Source organism: Poecile atricapillus, chromosome 5, assembly GCF_030490865.1.
Source record: "Poecile atricapillus isolate bPoeAtr1 chromosome 5, bPoeAtr1.hap1, whole genome shotgun sequence".
NCBI lineage: Eukaryota > Metazoa > Chordata > Aves > Passeriformes > Paridae > Poecile > Poecile atricapillus.
In genome coordinates, this window is record NC_081253.1 from 12168826 (window position 1) to 12184941 (window position 16116).

The following is a 16116-nucleotide window of genomic DNA, read 5'->3' on the forward strand; positions in this document are numbered from 1 at the left end:
TTTCAAAGAAAGCCCAGCATCTTTAGTCACCCTTGGAAACAAAACGTTTAGTGAAGTACTGCACAGTCTCAGGGAACAATAAGTATTCTTTCAGGCATGCAAATCAGTGCTCAGCAAGCAGAACAAACTTACGCTTGCAAGGCAAACTGGTTTAATGCCAGAGAAAACGTAAATCCACCATCCTCATGAGAAATTGGTTGTTCTGCTGCACAGAAGAATGTTTAGGCAAGATTTAACATTAGCATTTGCATGCAAAAGGAAAATTTAATTTTAGAACAAAGTCTCATACCGCATGAGAGAATAATACAGCCAAGCAACAAAACCAGAAGAATCTAGCTAGTGTGGATTTCTACATGTAATTCAGGTGGCAGATAAATAGCAACTTGTCTGCTCATCTGAGCACAGCCCCTCTTCATGGCAGAGCTTCTAACTCCTAAATCCACAAGATGGAGCCAGCAGTTCTCAGGAAGAGGTGTCTGTACCATCCCAGGAATTGTCAGCACTTAGCTCACAGAACCACACTAAAATGTTCTGGCTGGGGCAGAATACAGGCAAATACAAAGGCAGAAGCCAAGCTATGTACGAGTCATCATCCTCCCATTTCATCCTGCTGCAACCAAAGGCAAGCCTGTTCCTCATAAGCATCTGCAGACTATGGGAAGGAAAAGATGCCAATCTGGGCTTTGGATACAGCTGTGTAACAGCTGTGCTCAGAACCCTCTCCAGCATCCTACACAACACTTTCCATGCTACCCTTTCTCTGACACAGAATATTTTAAAAGTTACTTCACTGGGAAGGAGAGCAACATAAACCACCGTGGCAATCAGAAACACAGGGCAAACACCATGTAAACAAGATTATGTAAATTGCTGTAGTCCTTGGCCAGAAGTCATCAGCTAGACAATGTTCCACTTCCAACTTGTACAGCAGCGGTGGCAGAAACTGCTTGGAAGTTTACTGTGAATCCCATTGCCCTGCCATTCCAAATTAAGTGGCTTTAGAGAACAGTGAAGCTGACCTGAGCCATCCTGCCTCAGAAGCATCTCAACTTCTCTCCTGCAGTTCATTCACCACCAACCTACACAGAGAATGGAGTCTGGCACACTCAAAAGACTAACAACTAGTTTTTCCACACAGTGTTGCTTATTCTGTTATTCAAAGGCAGAAGACTGTCTGAAGAAAAGACAAAGCAACTCTGTCATTTATATAGTTGATACAAGCTGTCTGATCCAACTAAATTCTGGAAAATTAACTGAATGAACCAAACTACTATGTCAATTCAGCCCTGAAAAACATGTACACCATTTCCAGAAAGCCAATGGTGAGTGTCTCAGTCACCTCTTCCTCCCCTCCCTTAGTCTGCAATATAATCTTGTTACATACTTGATATAAAGGTTAGCTCCAGACACTGAAAATCAGTGTCTGGCTCATTCAAGAATCTGGGGATTAGGCATGCTTTTAGAATGCTGTAAAAATCAATAACAAACAAATATGAAGCTCATTTTTTTTCTTTTTATTATCAATAGTAATACAAATCAGTTGTATTAGCATGATAATGAAAAGTGACCAGTTTTACAGACATTAAAAATGTTTGTGCAAGTTAGAGTCAAAGCTCTGAAGCTAAGTAAGGAAAAAAATAAGAATTTACATTGTATAGTATAGCATACATAGTTTAGAGGCAGTTTCATTAAGTCTTGCAATCACAATCACTTCCTCTACACTAAACCTCTCACTTGGTGTTAGAGATAACACCTTCCCCTCCCAAGAGGAACACCTGCCATTTCTATGGCACACTATGAAGTGTGGAGATTACGGTGAAAGTCATAGCTTTTTTTTTTTTTGTTCCTCTTCCCTCCTTCTCCCAACTATAAAGTCAACAGGAGGTGAACACTGCAACATATGCTTATAGTAATTAAGGAAAGCTTCTGTCTACATAAGCTCTGAGCTGAACTGATAACAGTATCCTCTTTTTTGAGCAAGAATTGATAGACCAGAGAGGCCTAAGAACTGGGTTAATGCTTCAGAAAGCTTTAAAAAAAGAACTGGGTGAGCATTTAGTTAGATGCATTTCCCCCCTACATACCTCTTACTACATTCCAGATTGTAATTCTGTACCTTAGACCTGAAACATTCTTGAGCATTATACTTAAGCCAGATAGGACTCAACTGAAACTTCAGATGGTTATTAACATCTTCATGAAGTTTAATGCCCAGTAAATGTATGCATACATCCTTCTCCTCATCAAGCCAAATGTTCCCCTAGAAATTGCAGTAGAGGTGTATCAGTCTGTATAAGAACACATATGGCACAAGTCATTGAAAACACACTTCATGCTGCATCTGTACTCCCACCTGGAGAGATGCTCCTCTACAAGAGTCAAGTCTGCCTTCGCAGTCCTGGAGTTTAAGCTGCATTTTTTTCACATAATGACTTAACCCTTGTTATAACAGGGGCTTGTTTGCTCTGCTCAAACCAGAAGGAAAACTGCAGCACTTGAAGCTAAGCCACATATGGAGGATTGCACATAGCAGTAAACAGTTCCCTGACTTCATGTTAAGCCACTGTGCAGTAATACTTGAATGCTTAAGTGCAAGTGCATAGTCAAGTCTTGCATGACCTCCAGCTGCAAATATTCAGTTGCCTGCCTACAGCCATGCTCCAGAATGATTTAAGAGCACATTATGCCAACAAAGAGAAGTCTTGATTTTTAATTACCCAACATGCAAAGGCCAATAAAATATGTCAGCTTCAATTCAGCCTTCAGTCTCCTCAGCTACACAGCAGGGGCAGCAGGCAGCCACACACCCCCTGCTGCCAAAATCATTATTTGATTTACCTGATCCCCAGTTACTCAAAGCTCCAGTCACACTGCTCACAGGATGCTGTGCCATGTTATATTCACTCCACTCAACCCACCTGATGCTGATGTCCGTTGATGGATGACCAGTGAAGCACACCTGGAAGCCATTCAAAGATCCCCAAATCATACTGCCCCTATTCAGAAGGGCATACATTCAGGCACTTCCACCATGAAGTGGAGGCAACAGGATTCCAGTCCAGGGGACCAGTTTTATTGCCTTCCTGGTACAAGTCAGAAAGCTTGCTGCCCACTGTTCCAAAGTAGGCAAGGTAGCTGCTTTGTTTATTGTGTTTTCAGCTGTAAGTGGCAAGTTAAACTGAATTTGTTGGGAACACTGAAAAGCTGCTTTATTTAGTCTCCAGGCCTAGTCTTTCTGGAGCAGGTGACAAGAACAGAACGCTGAAGAGATGCAGCATCAAGCCACGAAGCAGCAAGCACCTTCTTCCAAGTTAAGTCCACCTCAGTGGCATGCTTTATCAGTTGGAGAAAAAAAAAAAATAACCTGAGTGAAAACAGCACATGGACTGTAAGAACACCGGTCAGACTCACTGTTCTGAGAAGAAATTCATCTGTCCTATCAAATACTGTCAGGTACTTTAAGACTAGAAATCAAAAGTCAAGTCATGCAGGTCTCTTGAGTGAATAAAGCTGAGCTGCTCATTGTGAACTTTGCTGAATTCATTATTCATACAGCAAGGACAGTTTGTTCAGTTTTGTTTGACACATTTTACAACCCACCTCAGATGGGCTTGACCTAGATAAGCTTGTAACGTGAGCTCAACTGTTGTTTATCCCTTAGGTTAATTAAGGACTTGACCTTTAAGTCTCAACTAAAACCAAACTTAAATGAGTTGCCTTCCTCCAAAAGAGGACATTCATGTGCTGTATGCACAACATACAGTCAGAAAAGAACTTTTATCCATAGAAGTTCAAGAGGAAACTTTTTTAGATGTATTACAGCTCCGAGTGTCCTATTGGATGCTTAGGCTTTAGACACAGGTGACACAGCTCAAATGACAAGTTCTGTAAGCCAGCAGGCTTCCAGCTTCTGCTTCAAAAGACTATTGGGTATTACAAAGCCAACGTCACAATTAATTACACTGTTCACAGAGAAGCATTTCTATTAGCTGGCTAACCATTCTTTCTGCCCATACAAGATAAGAGTAACAAAGAAGAAATTTAATTTTACAAGAATGAAGATTACAGCACCTTTTATTTAGTACAGTTTCCCCAATCCAATGAGTTGCCTGACAAGATGAACTAGTTATGGAAGACAATGAGTTTGTTAGAAGTCCCTGTGAAACCTCAGGTCAACAGAGGTTCTGATATAGATCACAACTTACTTTTTTCAATGTTCAGAGATGGAATGCACAAAAGCAATCTAGTACATGTGAAAAAATATTTTTTAACCTCGAATTACAACATTAAGTACTGAACAGTATTCACTACTCCATCTCAGGAAGAAACACCATCAGTTAATTTAGTGCTGCAGTGAACTTCATTGAATAACCATTTAGATTGCTTTCACCAAGCAACTGTGTTTTAAGCATCCAGTTACCAGCAACATAGTTACTCTTCAAGTTTTGCTACTCCTTTGGAGGCAGAAGATAGCCATAATTCATTGACAAACTCCACAACCAGAATAAAGTTCTTTTGCACAGTGACAGAAGTGATTTTTGGCAACTGCACTTAATTTAAACTGCATCAGAAAGTTCATTTCATTCAGCTGACAACAGAACCTGCAAAGTACTGACTTTTCTACTCCTAGACATGACCACCACTGCATAACTGACAGCAAAATTCATCACGTGCTAGGTTGCTGTGCATCAGAAACAATACATATAAAATGAACACTGAATAATAGATGTGGCAACTGCTTAACTTCATTTGCTTTTTGACACCGTACAGCTCACTAGCCAGCTAATCATCGAGAGGTAGCATATACGCCTCACCTATTCCAGGTCATGATTGTGTGATGGGACCCACGCTTACTGAACGTTTTCATCTTCAGCAAGACAGGAGACAGATGCAGATGTTCTCACATTCCAACATTATCATCACAAGTGTTCCAATATAAACATAACTGATTAAATCAACACCTATTTCCACTATTCCAGTACAAGGGAAGGGAAGGATGAGAGATGTAGAGTGTAATTGAGTCGAGACACAATACATGGAAGAAACCCAGGACAGCATTTCAGGGAGATGGTGATAATACTATTCCTTTTGAAGAGAGGCTTACAGTCAATTTCTCACCCCATACCACTAATTTAAGGATGAGAAGACAGACCCCGGCAAGGAATGCATCTAGCCTGTATTTAACAATCAATTTTTGCATTGCCTAATAAGTTTGAATTGAGTCCATAGGCTTGATTCATGAATGCTGTATTGACTGAACAGAACACAGAAGAAAGTTTGTTTTGAGTTGACTCTCAACTGTCAGTTGGTATTTCTTACATGGAGTGTGGGGAAGAAGTCAGTAGATTTCAGTGTAAGAAATATCAGTGACAACTAAGAGAAGATGGAGAATCAAACCCTTTTAGGTGTCATCTAGCCTTTCTGCAGTTTGCACCATCAAGGAGGGCAGCAACGGCAGGAAAAGTGTTTGAACCTGAATAGCTGTGCTTGTTAAGGCCAATAGAGGTTCAAGAGAAACAGAGAAACATTAGAAGGAAGTTAATACAAAAGTACATTGTGTAACCAAGCAGGATTGTAGTTCTGACACTATTTCTAGTTTTGAAAGTTGGAAGATGGAGCCCATTTCAGTTTAAGGAGGCAAAGGTTTTGTTGGATACCGGAAATGGTTGCAAAGTTGTTTTCACATTTTGAAGGTGTGATATGCAAAGCAAAAGATAAGGGAGTCAATACAGACTTCCTTTCATGAATCCAGCCCTATATCCTTAGTGGTATTTTATCCATGCCACCTGTAGGTAGATATTTACAGTTCCAAAGCATCACAGTAAGCAACATCTTTCTTTAAAGCTTTTCTTGTTCTTGCTGCTTTTCTTGCCATTCTTGTCTTTGTTTTCTGACATTTTCTTTGCTCTTATTTCTCTCATTAAATCAAAGAATACCTAGGAGGGAAAAATAAAGAAAGACTAAACAAAATCAGCCACCAGAAAGCAGATAAAAACTACTGTATTCAGCAACAAATAAAGACATAGAACCACACTGTACTCAACACAGCAGAAGTAAGTCTAGATAAAGACTCCTGTGACAACAGCAGAATTATGTAGTGTGTCAAGCAGTGACAAAAAGCTGCACAATCTTACCTGGCTATCAAAATAATTCAACAGCCCTGTTTCAAGAGCTTTTTATTGAATACCATTCTTGCACAAAAGCAGCATTCAGAGCTCATGAGAATATTTGTCTGTGCCTAGCAAAGATTTCTAATGCTGTTAACTATGGAAAACAGTCCAGTTCTTTCCAAGTAAGTTACTACTCTGCTTGGTCTATAATTACAAAGGTGCAGCATTCAAGTGACACGGCACAAAAAATTCCCTAAACTATGTTATAAGAAAACTTCAGAGAAAGTCATGCTTCCTTTCATGTCTATTTCTTTTGTTCAAAATTTAGGCAATTTCACCCCTGTATTCCTGATGTCTAGGTACATACCACTTAAGATGCAAGAGCTGTTTTGCTGTACAGTTACTGAGTATTTATTTTTAGGATTATTTAAAAATATTTTTATGATTTAAATTTATTTTTAAGATTACAGTACAAGACTTCAGCATCTGTAGAACTAGAGTGTGTTTTTTTCCAAACGGGAAACTCTGAAGCCTTTGATACTTGGAAACAAGACCATGCTACTGATCAAAAGTAGATTAGTTTATAATTCAAAACCCTCTTATATTTTCTTTTTATTCTGCCACAGTAGAAGCACACAATCACCACAAAGAAATATCCTGTCATACAATACATCAAACAGGGCTTATACAGAGGATAACCAGTATGCCACATGAGCTAGCCAGTGAAGACCTGTAACAGCAAATCTAGACCACCATGCTAGTACAGTAGATGCACAGCTCCACTGCTGTTAATCCAAACTGATCAGAAAACTAGTCTAAATATAAAACAGGCTAGCCATTCATTAGCAATATGAGATGATTATAGGATAAAGCAAGTCTAAATATTCACGTTTCACTACATCACCCAGTTTATTCAACTGATGGTGATTTTCTAGTAACGTTCTGCAAGTCAGAATGGTTCTTTACCAAACTGAAATTATGCCACGTCCTTTAAACAAAAAGGTCTCAATTCAGAAGTTTCATATAGTGTAGTTTTAATGAGAGAAGGAGTTCCTGCCAGTAACTTGTGTACCAACAGAATTTCCACTAGTGAACTAACATTAAAGAACAGGAAGCTGTCTAGAAGAACTTAAGAGCTCAACTATCTGCAAGTGTTCTTTACACAGGACAAACATTCATAATTAGTTTCTCTTCTAGAATATCCCACCACCACTGTTTATGCAAGAAACCAGCAGCAGAATAACATGAGAGTAACTGTCCTATACCACCAAGGACAAGTCAAAACAGGACAGAGACACAGCAAAAAGTTCTTCTCACAATTCAAAGTAGTCTTGGCAGAAAACAAGAAAATTTTTAAGATTAACCACACTACATGTGTAGTAGGGGAGGGGGAACAATTTCTAAGGGTCCATAGCTTGTTATTTATTGGTGTTACAAGAATGACGCACCCTACAAACAAAATAACATACTTAGGGAATCCTTAGAACCATTTACCTAAAGTACTATTGCAAAACTATTGGTTTAACAACAGTTTTAACAAACAGTTAAAACAAGACAATAGCATTAACTTGTTCCAGATCTCAGGTTCCCCTAAATTAGGTATATGCTTAAGTGTACACCTTCCAGTAAGTTGTTTTTTGGATTTTTTTAAATAAACTAGGCTTTCAGAAGCCAAACTGTGGACTTTTGTCCCAGCAAGACTCAGCTACTAAACAAGTAGCAATGATCTAATTGAGCAGATGTCATTTATCTTACCTTATCTACATTTGCTCTAGTTTTGGCAGAGGTTTCTACATACTGCACCCCCCATTCTTCTGCCTTACTTCGAGCCTCTTCTACAGGCACTTGTCTGCGCTCCTCCAGGTCAGATTTGTTTCCCACTACCAGTAAAGGGATTTTATCCTCTTCAGCCTTCACACGCAGGATCTGTTCCCTAATGCATTAGGTATTCAAAATAAAAATATCTGTGTTAGCAGCAGCAACAAAACTCCCACACTTATGTGGAGTGGATCAAGTGTCTGCACATTATTAGTATATCATATTATTACAACTGGGTATTTCCCAACAGTTGGACACACACTTTAAAATTATTCCAAGATTAGCACCGTAATACTATAGGCTTTACACTACTGAAAGCCTCACACTTCCAGGAAGGCATTTTATCATTTAGTTAGTGAGTAATCAAGCTCTAGGAAAGAAAAAGAGTATGGCAGAAGAGCAACTGGCAGCAGGAGTTCACATTTGAATGAGGAAAACAGTACAAGTGCCATGTTTGCCAAGTTCTACCTTGGCATTCAGTCACCATCTTTAATTCACGGTCTGCATCACATCTCAATATAGGTCTGGGCAACATCAAGTCTTTGCCAAGAAAGTAGGTTGCAAACAGCCTGAGTAGCTGGCAGATATCATTCCTAATGGCTACCTAAACTTTACCCAAAGGAGAGAGTTATTACATGATTCTGAACTAAAATGCTAGCAACCTTCCTCCTTCAAAGACTCCAGGAAGATACTTCAACTGTCAGCATTAACCTGTAATGTTAAGAGGATATACTGGCATCCAGGAAAGGAGATGGAGTGATGCTGCACACCAGACTCAGTCTGTGCTGTTACTGGAGTAAAACACAAATTGAAACCAGACTGACACAGTCTGCTGTCCATCTAGAATGCTGGAAGAATTCTACCACTCTAAACTATTTTTAGATTGCTTCATTTTGTAATGAAGAAGAGCTGAACAAGGCACGAGCGCAGTGCTACACCCTCTCATCTCACTGAATTACCACACTACTTCAGATGCCTGCATTTTCCATCTACAAAATAACAATGTATGGAGAGTACATGAGACTCTAAAATAGCATTAACACTGAAGCAGACAATCTGCTGTTGCATTTAACTGCACTTTCACACATTTTCAGATTACAGAGGCACTGAAAGCAAACACTGAATGCACAGCATCAGCAGAAGAGCTAGGGTTTAAAGACAAGCCTATAGCTTGTTCAGTATACAACTTTTTCATAGTGTTAGAATTCTGGAACCTAAAGGATCAATAGTACCAATATACCAATCTGCAGTTTGACCTGGAATGCTGGTGACTCATACTACCCATTCCACACTCCTTCCTGGACCAAGGTTCTTGCATGTCAGCCTAAATATTCCATTTAACTAATTTAGCTATTTGTTTTACTTCTGAACCATTGAAAAGTAGGAGATTCTGCATCATAAAGCTCTTAGGCCCTTCTAATCCATCTTCAGGGCTAGTACTGCTTTTTCATTGTTTTGCTGTGCTGGAATCTTGAACCAACACACCGCTAACCCAGTTAGAGAAGTCTGATAAAAAAACCAAACTGCCAAGATAAATACTCCTACTCTTTTTCATTCAAAGCCTTAAACCTTGGGTTTAACATTATATTTCACTTAGGCACATAAGCCAAAACCAAGTGCTTGCACTTTTCTCATCTTCTTTGTATTCTGAGTGTTACCTGACCTTTTCCTCCATCTTACATTAGGAAGAGTCCTAGTACTCAGCTTTGCAGGCCTGTAACAGTTGAATTGTTGGCTCCTTTCAGAGGTCTAGTTAGAGCAAAAAACTGAGCTCTGCTTGTGTGTCCCATGACTGCCAGCCTTCTGAAGCAGAACAAAGTCACATAAGTATTATGTGATGAAGGAATGGTATTTTTATACCTCGTAAAAGACTTTGTGGTCTTCCACTACTGTTGAAACAGTATGTTAAGAACAGTATGTTAAGAACCTGGACCAATTACGCAATGCAAGGGGAGTTTGCCTTAGCTTTAAGAAAAACCTAAAAATAAGTGTCCTCACATGCAACCATTACCAGTTAGTATTTGTTTAACCTTGTACCACTGAAGCAAAGGGAACATAAGGCAGACTGATAAAGAGCTTTTATTCTGACAAGCATAAGGAACTCCTAAACTTTCCCTATGCTTTGGGAAGTTTTCCTTCAAGTTATACAGCTGTTCCAGGCAATCTACAGTTTACCTTCTACTGAGGCAACAGGTATTATCAGAAACAGTTAGAACACTTGCCCTGAAGAATGTGGCTACATGGATTCTAAAACCAGAACAGTGGTTTAAATCCTTTTCTATTTACCCCCCACACCACACAAGCAGTTTCTGTGGTCAATCTGGTGCCAATTTTTACATCAGAACTGCTAATCCCAAGAAGAAAAATGGAAGTGCTTACTACTACCGTGTATCTTTCTAGGAATACAATAGCAATGCTTGGCTGCCAACCCTTGTTTGGCATCAATCCATACCTGAGAGTGGAGGCTAATCCTTCCCTTCCTTAGAGCACCTGCTTCTAGCAGTAAGCAGTACTGTGTCTGAAACCTGGCCAAAAGACAGACTTAATTCCAGAAGTACTGCTCTAAGATAATTAAACTTCACATCCATGAAGACTGAAAATTGGCTGGAATATGCCTGTTTTAAGAGTCCAAGAATCTGTTACTTGCCTGAAGTTGCTGCTGGCATGATGTACTCCTAAGCTGCAGGCATGAAGACAACTAAAGACAGAGGCTGAATACTGTGATTCAGGTTATCGGTTACTGAGAACAAAATGGTCAGGTGTCACTTTTATTGATCAAATGGTAACAGACAAAGAATAAAAAGCTGTAGCTTTTAGGCAGAGTTGTCAGAGCAACACAAGAACTGGATAACTTCCCCTGCCCAGGAGAGAAACTACTCACCGAAACTCCGCTGTTGCTGTGAAGGATTCATGCTCTGTTATTGAAAAGACAAGAAGAAATCCTTCCCCACTGCGAAAATAGTTATCTCTGATAGCTGCATAATCCTCCTGTCCTGCTGTGTCCAGAATATCTATCTGAACTTCTTCACCATCCAGAACTACTTTCTTTCTGTAGCTGTCAGCCTTGGTAGGTTCATAGTCTTCTACAAACTGACAAGAAAGAGATTAGTGCTTAGAATTACTGTCAAACAGTTTCAGTATTTGTCCATCTTCCTTCTTTCACTACAGTGACATTTAAATTCCCCAAAACCTTCTCATAATTCAGTCAGCTACTAAGTTCCACCACCTTTTTTTTTCAGTTTTACTATTAAAAGCAAATTATTTAAAACCTTAATACCTCAAAGAGCCAATTTGCCTAGGCAAGTTTTGCTACACAAAACACTGTTCAGGAACTTCAGTACAATTTAAGAACAGTTCCAGTACAAGTTACCAGCAATCTGCTGGTGTTATCTAGATCTCCCACTTTAAGAAAATGTATCTGAATATACTTCAGGAACAGGTATCTGAGATTTTAACAGGTGTAGATTAGAGCATCCAGCTGCTGAACAAGAAAGCAATAATTACACAGGCACATACTTCAGTCCATTCAGTACTAATCAGATCCACAAAGCCACTGCCAGTTCAATTTAGTTCAGCAGCACACATCCAGCAGAGAAGTAGAGAGGTAAAGAGCCTCTCAGCCTCAGAACACAACAATTAAGCCAAATTAAGCTGGCTGGCTTTCATTAATGACTACATCACCTGTTCAGATACTTACACTACTATAGTATGTGTGGACACCCTATAGGTAAAAGTGAATGTTTGAATTACAGGATCATGTATTCTATTCCTTCACATACTAGTGTGGGCTGCCTAATCTAGCTTCCTGTATATCAGTATGGAAGAATTCACGCTATGAACATGCCTACTTCATCACCTGGCACAGAATGAACTTTAATGTTTACTTCTGACTTCAGCCTTAACTGACCTAAATCACAAAACTAAAGTTCAACTCCAAGTAGTAACAGCTTCTGTACACAAGCACCATATTATGCATGATTTCTGAAGACTGTTCTTTCACAAATCAGCATCAATTTTGTCACCTTTAGCCAGAGATGTTCCCAGAGGGCGTATCATCCAGCTTTCTACATCCTGCTCCTGCCCCCATTGGCTTATCAGGTCTTTTGCTCACCACATTTAGTTCCTTTGTCCCCTGTGTAAAAAACAACTTAGCAAGCCACATGAATTCATGCTTTACAGAAGCTGAGCCGAAGTTACTTACCTCATCATACATAAACTGAAGTGTGAGTGCAGATTTTCCCACACCTCCACTGCCAACCATAATAACTTTATGGAGGGCCAAGGAACTCTGGTTCTTGCTCTTGCTGGCAGCCATTGTCCTGCTTGTCACAGACGAAGTGCCAGGCAACCAATCAGATCTGTAGAGAGAAGCAGCACAGTCACCCATCCATGACATTGGTGACATCAGGGTAGCATGAGATTTGTGTCTCACAAGTGCCAAAAGACCAGTTTTTAATTCTGCCCTGCAAGCCTAAAGAATGGGCCATTCCAATGCACTGGCATGCAAACCATGCCTAAAATCGGAATGGGACATGGTATTAAAACAAATACCTTCTATTTGTGATAAGAGTAAAATTAATATATTAATATTAATAATTCAAGTGCCAAAGGTTTCTAACAAGTTACTCTTATTTGTAAACCCAGCCTACAAGACTGCTGTCTAGAACAGTTTCTAAAGAAAAACCCACTCTTTCTCAAATGACATGAAATTAAGTGGTTTTTATTGTTCTTGTTGTAAAACATTACACCTTTCTAAAATATTTCTTTAATGTTAATACAGCTATACCTTAGATCTGCTCATAGGCAGAAGTCTGGCTTTTGATCTTCTCCCTACGTAGGCTAAGAGAACAGCAGAGATACACAGTAAATTAGCAGAAGCAAGTTGCACAAGCTTCTAGCAGAAAGTCTTATGACATGGCATTAGCATTTATTTTACACTCTTCCTGCCTTTTGATGCTGCAAATCTAATTTGCTTAGGAAAAAAAAAAAATCCCACTTTACTGCAAAAAAATCTCAGTTCCTATTCTTCTCCTGATGTTGCTAAGCCATAAAGGAGTAAGCTTCAATAAACAAGCCCTAGCTAACAAGCCTCTGTTTGTGTGTTATGCAAGCCTAGTAATTAAATGCTGGAGGCTTCTTAAAAATAATACTGCCTCTCTTTTGGTTGGTTGGGTTTTTTTAAGAGTAGCTGGACACAGTAGTTGTACCAGAAGCACAAGCAGCAGCTGCTACACTGATTAGCACAGAGAAACATCTCTAAGGACACCATACTGAAGATAAAAGCAGAAATAAGTGAAACAAAGATGTGTCAGCAGTCAGGATTCCCACACAGAAAAAAACCCAAATATGAATATTTCAGACACATGATGTGTATATGGGAGATGGTAGGATAGAGACTCTTGTGTCCTCAAAGCACCACAGAGGACCTCAGCTTTCATATCCTGGCAGAGAGCTGTAAGGAGACCAGCAGACCATTTAGAAAACACAACTACAGGAAGTGGCTGCATTGATTTATAGCAGCACACTTTACTCCAGAAGCAATGGACCTTCCAAGGAGTCTCAAATTTACCTGAACACAATTACTCTAGAAAAACACTGCAACTACCACATCATCATGCTGCTGTATGGAAACAAAAGGCTGACAGTGAAGTTACTGAGTAGTATATTGGAAAAAGCTTCAGCACAAGCAGTTGCCCTAAACAAAATTAACAAGAGACTAAGGGATCATCAGCCTACAAACAAGCCATAGGATTATTTAGCTTGGAAAGGGACCTTTGGATGCAGTCCAGTCCAAACCTCTCCCTGAAAGCAGTTGCTCCAGGCAATCCAGTTTATGTGCCCTGCATTCTGAGACTGACAATTCCATGACCAGTATGGACAACTGCCCTTGAAGTACGCTGATAGTGACTATTTTTTTCCCTTTGTCATGACCTGATGTTCTGAAAAGCAACAAATCAAGCTAAGTTCTCATTGACTCATGCATACAAGAACAAACATGCCAACAATCAAGAAGTGCCCTCAGGACAGCAATTTCAAACATCTGAGCAGCAGTATTTTTCCATAGAGTCTTTTACTCACACCTGTTTGCTACATACATTTAGTACAGCAACGCAAATTAATCATCTTTAAGTGCTCATCCTGGGATAAATACTGGTAAGTGAAGACAGATATTTTCCTCTGGTAATCTTCTCTATTATGTTATACATCAGCTCCCTCATCCAGGACACACCTTAGTACAGAAATGGGGCGTGACAATTCCTGCTTCTCCATAGGTTCTCCCTGTACAGCACAAACACACATTTGTTGGGGGCAGTGATTTCAGCCTTTGCCACATACACTGATTTTTAACTCTCAGTCACCAGAGAGGCAAGAGAGGAAGAGAATATTTCCCTGCCAAGGAAATGTGAAAAAACACAACAGGTAGCATCTGAACTCCAGAAGTTGTTGATTTGCCTACTGGCCACATTATCTACAGATAGTAAACTAGAATCCAGCTTGCTTGGGCATAAACACCCAAGAAACAAAAGCTACAGATTGGCAACACAATGAGATAGTTCAGAGACTTTAAGTGTTCTAGAAATTACACAGCTTGCTTTTAAATTGTAGAGAATGCTGTTTTGTCCTTGTTCAAGAGTATCTGTCTTTCACAGTAGTAGATAAGCTACTTTCTGGAGTGTGACCCTTAGCTACTTTTCACTATAATTGTGACTGGTTTTAACCTGTGAGTATTCTTTTATCAGACACCTTAACATTGGTGTAACTGTTGTGTTCTCTACCACAAAGTTTTCAAACTAGACATTTTGGCATTACAAACTTAGGAATATGTAATAGGGAACACCAAAAAAGACATAATTTACTAATAGCCAAGAGAAATCTTCTCTGTCCTGTCAATACAAATACCACATCTTTACATGGTCATGGTAAATTAATTCCTGTGTTTTAGGAAAAATACTTGACAAGCTTGATTCAGTTCATCATAGAGGTAAGTGGAGAGAGTATTTAAATCCTTCCTTCTCTATTCCACCCCAACAAAGGCCTGTAAAAACTGCAAGGTCAGCCTTACAGTACGACCTGATTCATAATCAATGTATAATAATAAGCAAAACCCACCTAATAGCATAAAAATTTACAGTTTGATTGCATCTAAAGCTCTTCATGGCCAAGGTACTTGATCTTCCCTGCAGAGCTGTTCCAAGTGCCACTTGAATATTTCAGAGGATCAGGACTACATGAACCCTGTGAATACAGCAGTTATGCTCACAACACAGACCCTGTGCAGTGTGCGCTCAGTGAGGTCCCAGAGGCTTCACACAAAGCAGCTCTTCTTTGGTGGCACCAGAGGGAGCGTGGCCCCCTCCAGCCCAGAACAGCCAGGCAGCGCAGAGGCAAGAACAGAGGACAAGGCAAGGCTGAACCAGTGTGACATGGGATTAACACAGTCAGTATCAGTGCAGAAGTACCAGTGTTTACAGAACAACAGGCTAACAGCACATCACTGATTCAGAAAGGGGCATGGTGAGATTATAATAGGAATATTCTAATAAAACAACAAGAAGAGGCATTGGAGCCAACTGTTTATTTTTATCTCCACCTCTGCAGCCCAAAAAACAGTTTACACAACATGGTTCAAAGCTCACATTTAACAGCTCATAGAGGTTAAAAAAAAGTATAAAAAAAAACCTTAAAAAATCTATTAAAAAAAGTGGAAGCTCTGTCCTCTGTTATCTCCGAGTATATGAGGATGAATTTTCTTCCTATTCTGTACATTAAGCATCCTTGAGGCAGTCACACGCTGACATTACCTCATCTGTTCACATAAAAACAAGTCTTGGGAAATCCAACCACTTCTCAAAAATGGAGCAGTGGCTAGAAGAACCTGTGACAACTGCAGATGCTTTAAAATATTACTCCATACTCATTACTCATTACTGTTATTCCCTTCAGTTTAAGGGCATAGATTTAAGGCAAAGGGTCTTACTGCATCTGCTGAAGAGCTCTCTCTGAGTAGTGTCCAGACAAGATATCTAACACTGTGTTAAGATGCCTCCTCTCCCCTATTGCTCTTTACTTGCTGTTTGGGCACAGTTTACTTTCCAGCAAGATTCAACCTCCTCTGACAGAACAAGAAGCAATCCATTGGGCAGTCAGTCAATCTATTTAATTTCCATCTGTCATTTTACCCTCAGGT

The 16116-nt window shown here is 39.7% G+C and overlaps 1 protein-coding gene across 5 annotated transcripts in view; it reads right to left on the reverse strand.

Moving 5' to 3' along the window:
* Positions 1-1491: 1491 nt before the first annotated feature.
* RALB (RAS like proto-oncogene B) overlaps positions 1492-16116 on the reverse strand; it is a 47525-nt gene continuing 32900 nt past the window's right edge. For 4 of the 5 annotated variants that reach the window (XM_058839695.1, XM_058839694.1, XM_058839691.1 and 1 more), the window contains 4 exons: positions 12130-12286; positions 10810-11018; positions 7866-8043; positions 1492-5936 (listed from right to left, as the gene is read on the reverse strand). In XM_058839695.1, the coding sequence (XP_058695678.1) occupies positions 5817-5936; positions 7866-8043; positions 10810-11018; positions 12130-12243 (621 nt within the window). In that variant the 5' untranslated portion in view covers positions 12244-12286 and the 3' untranslated portion in view covers positions 1492-5816. Of the gene's footprint in view, positions 5937-7865; positions 8044-10809; positions 11019-12129; positions 12287-12714; positions 12768-16116 lie in introns of all 5 variants that reach the window. The other variant, XM_058839693.1, reaches the window with a different exon arrangement.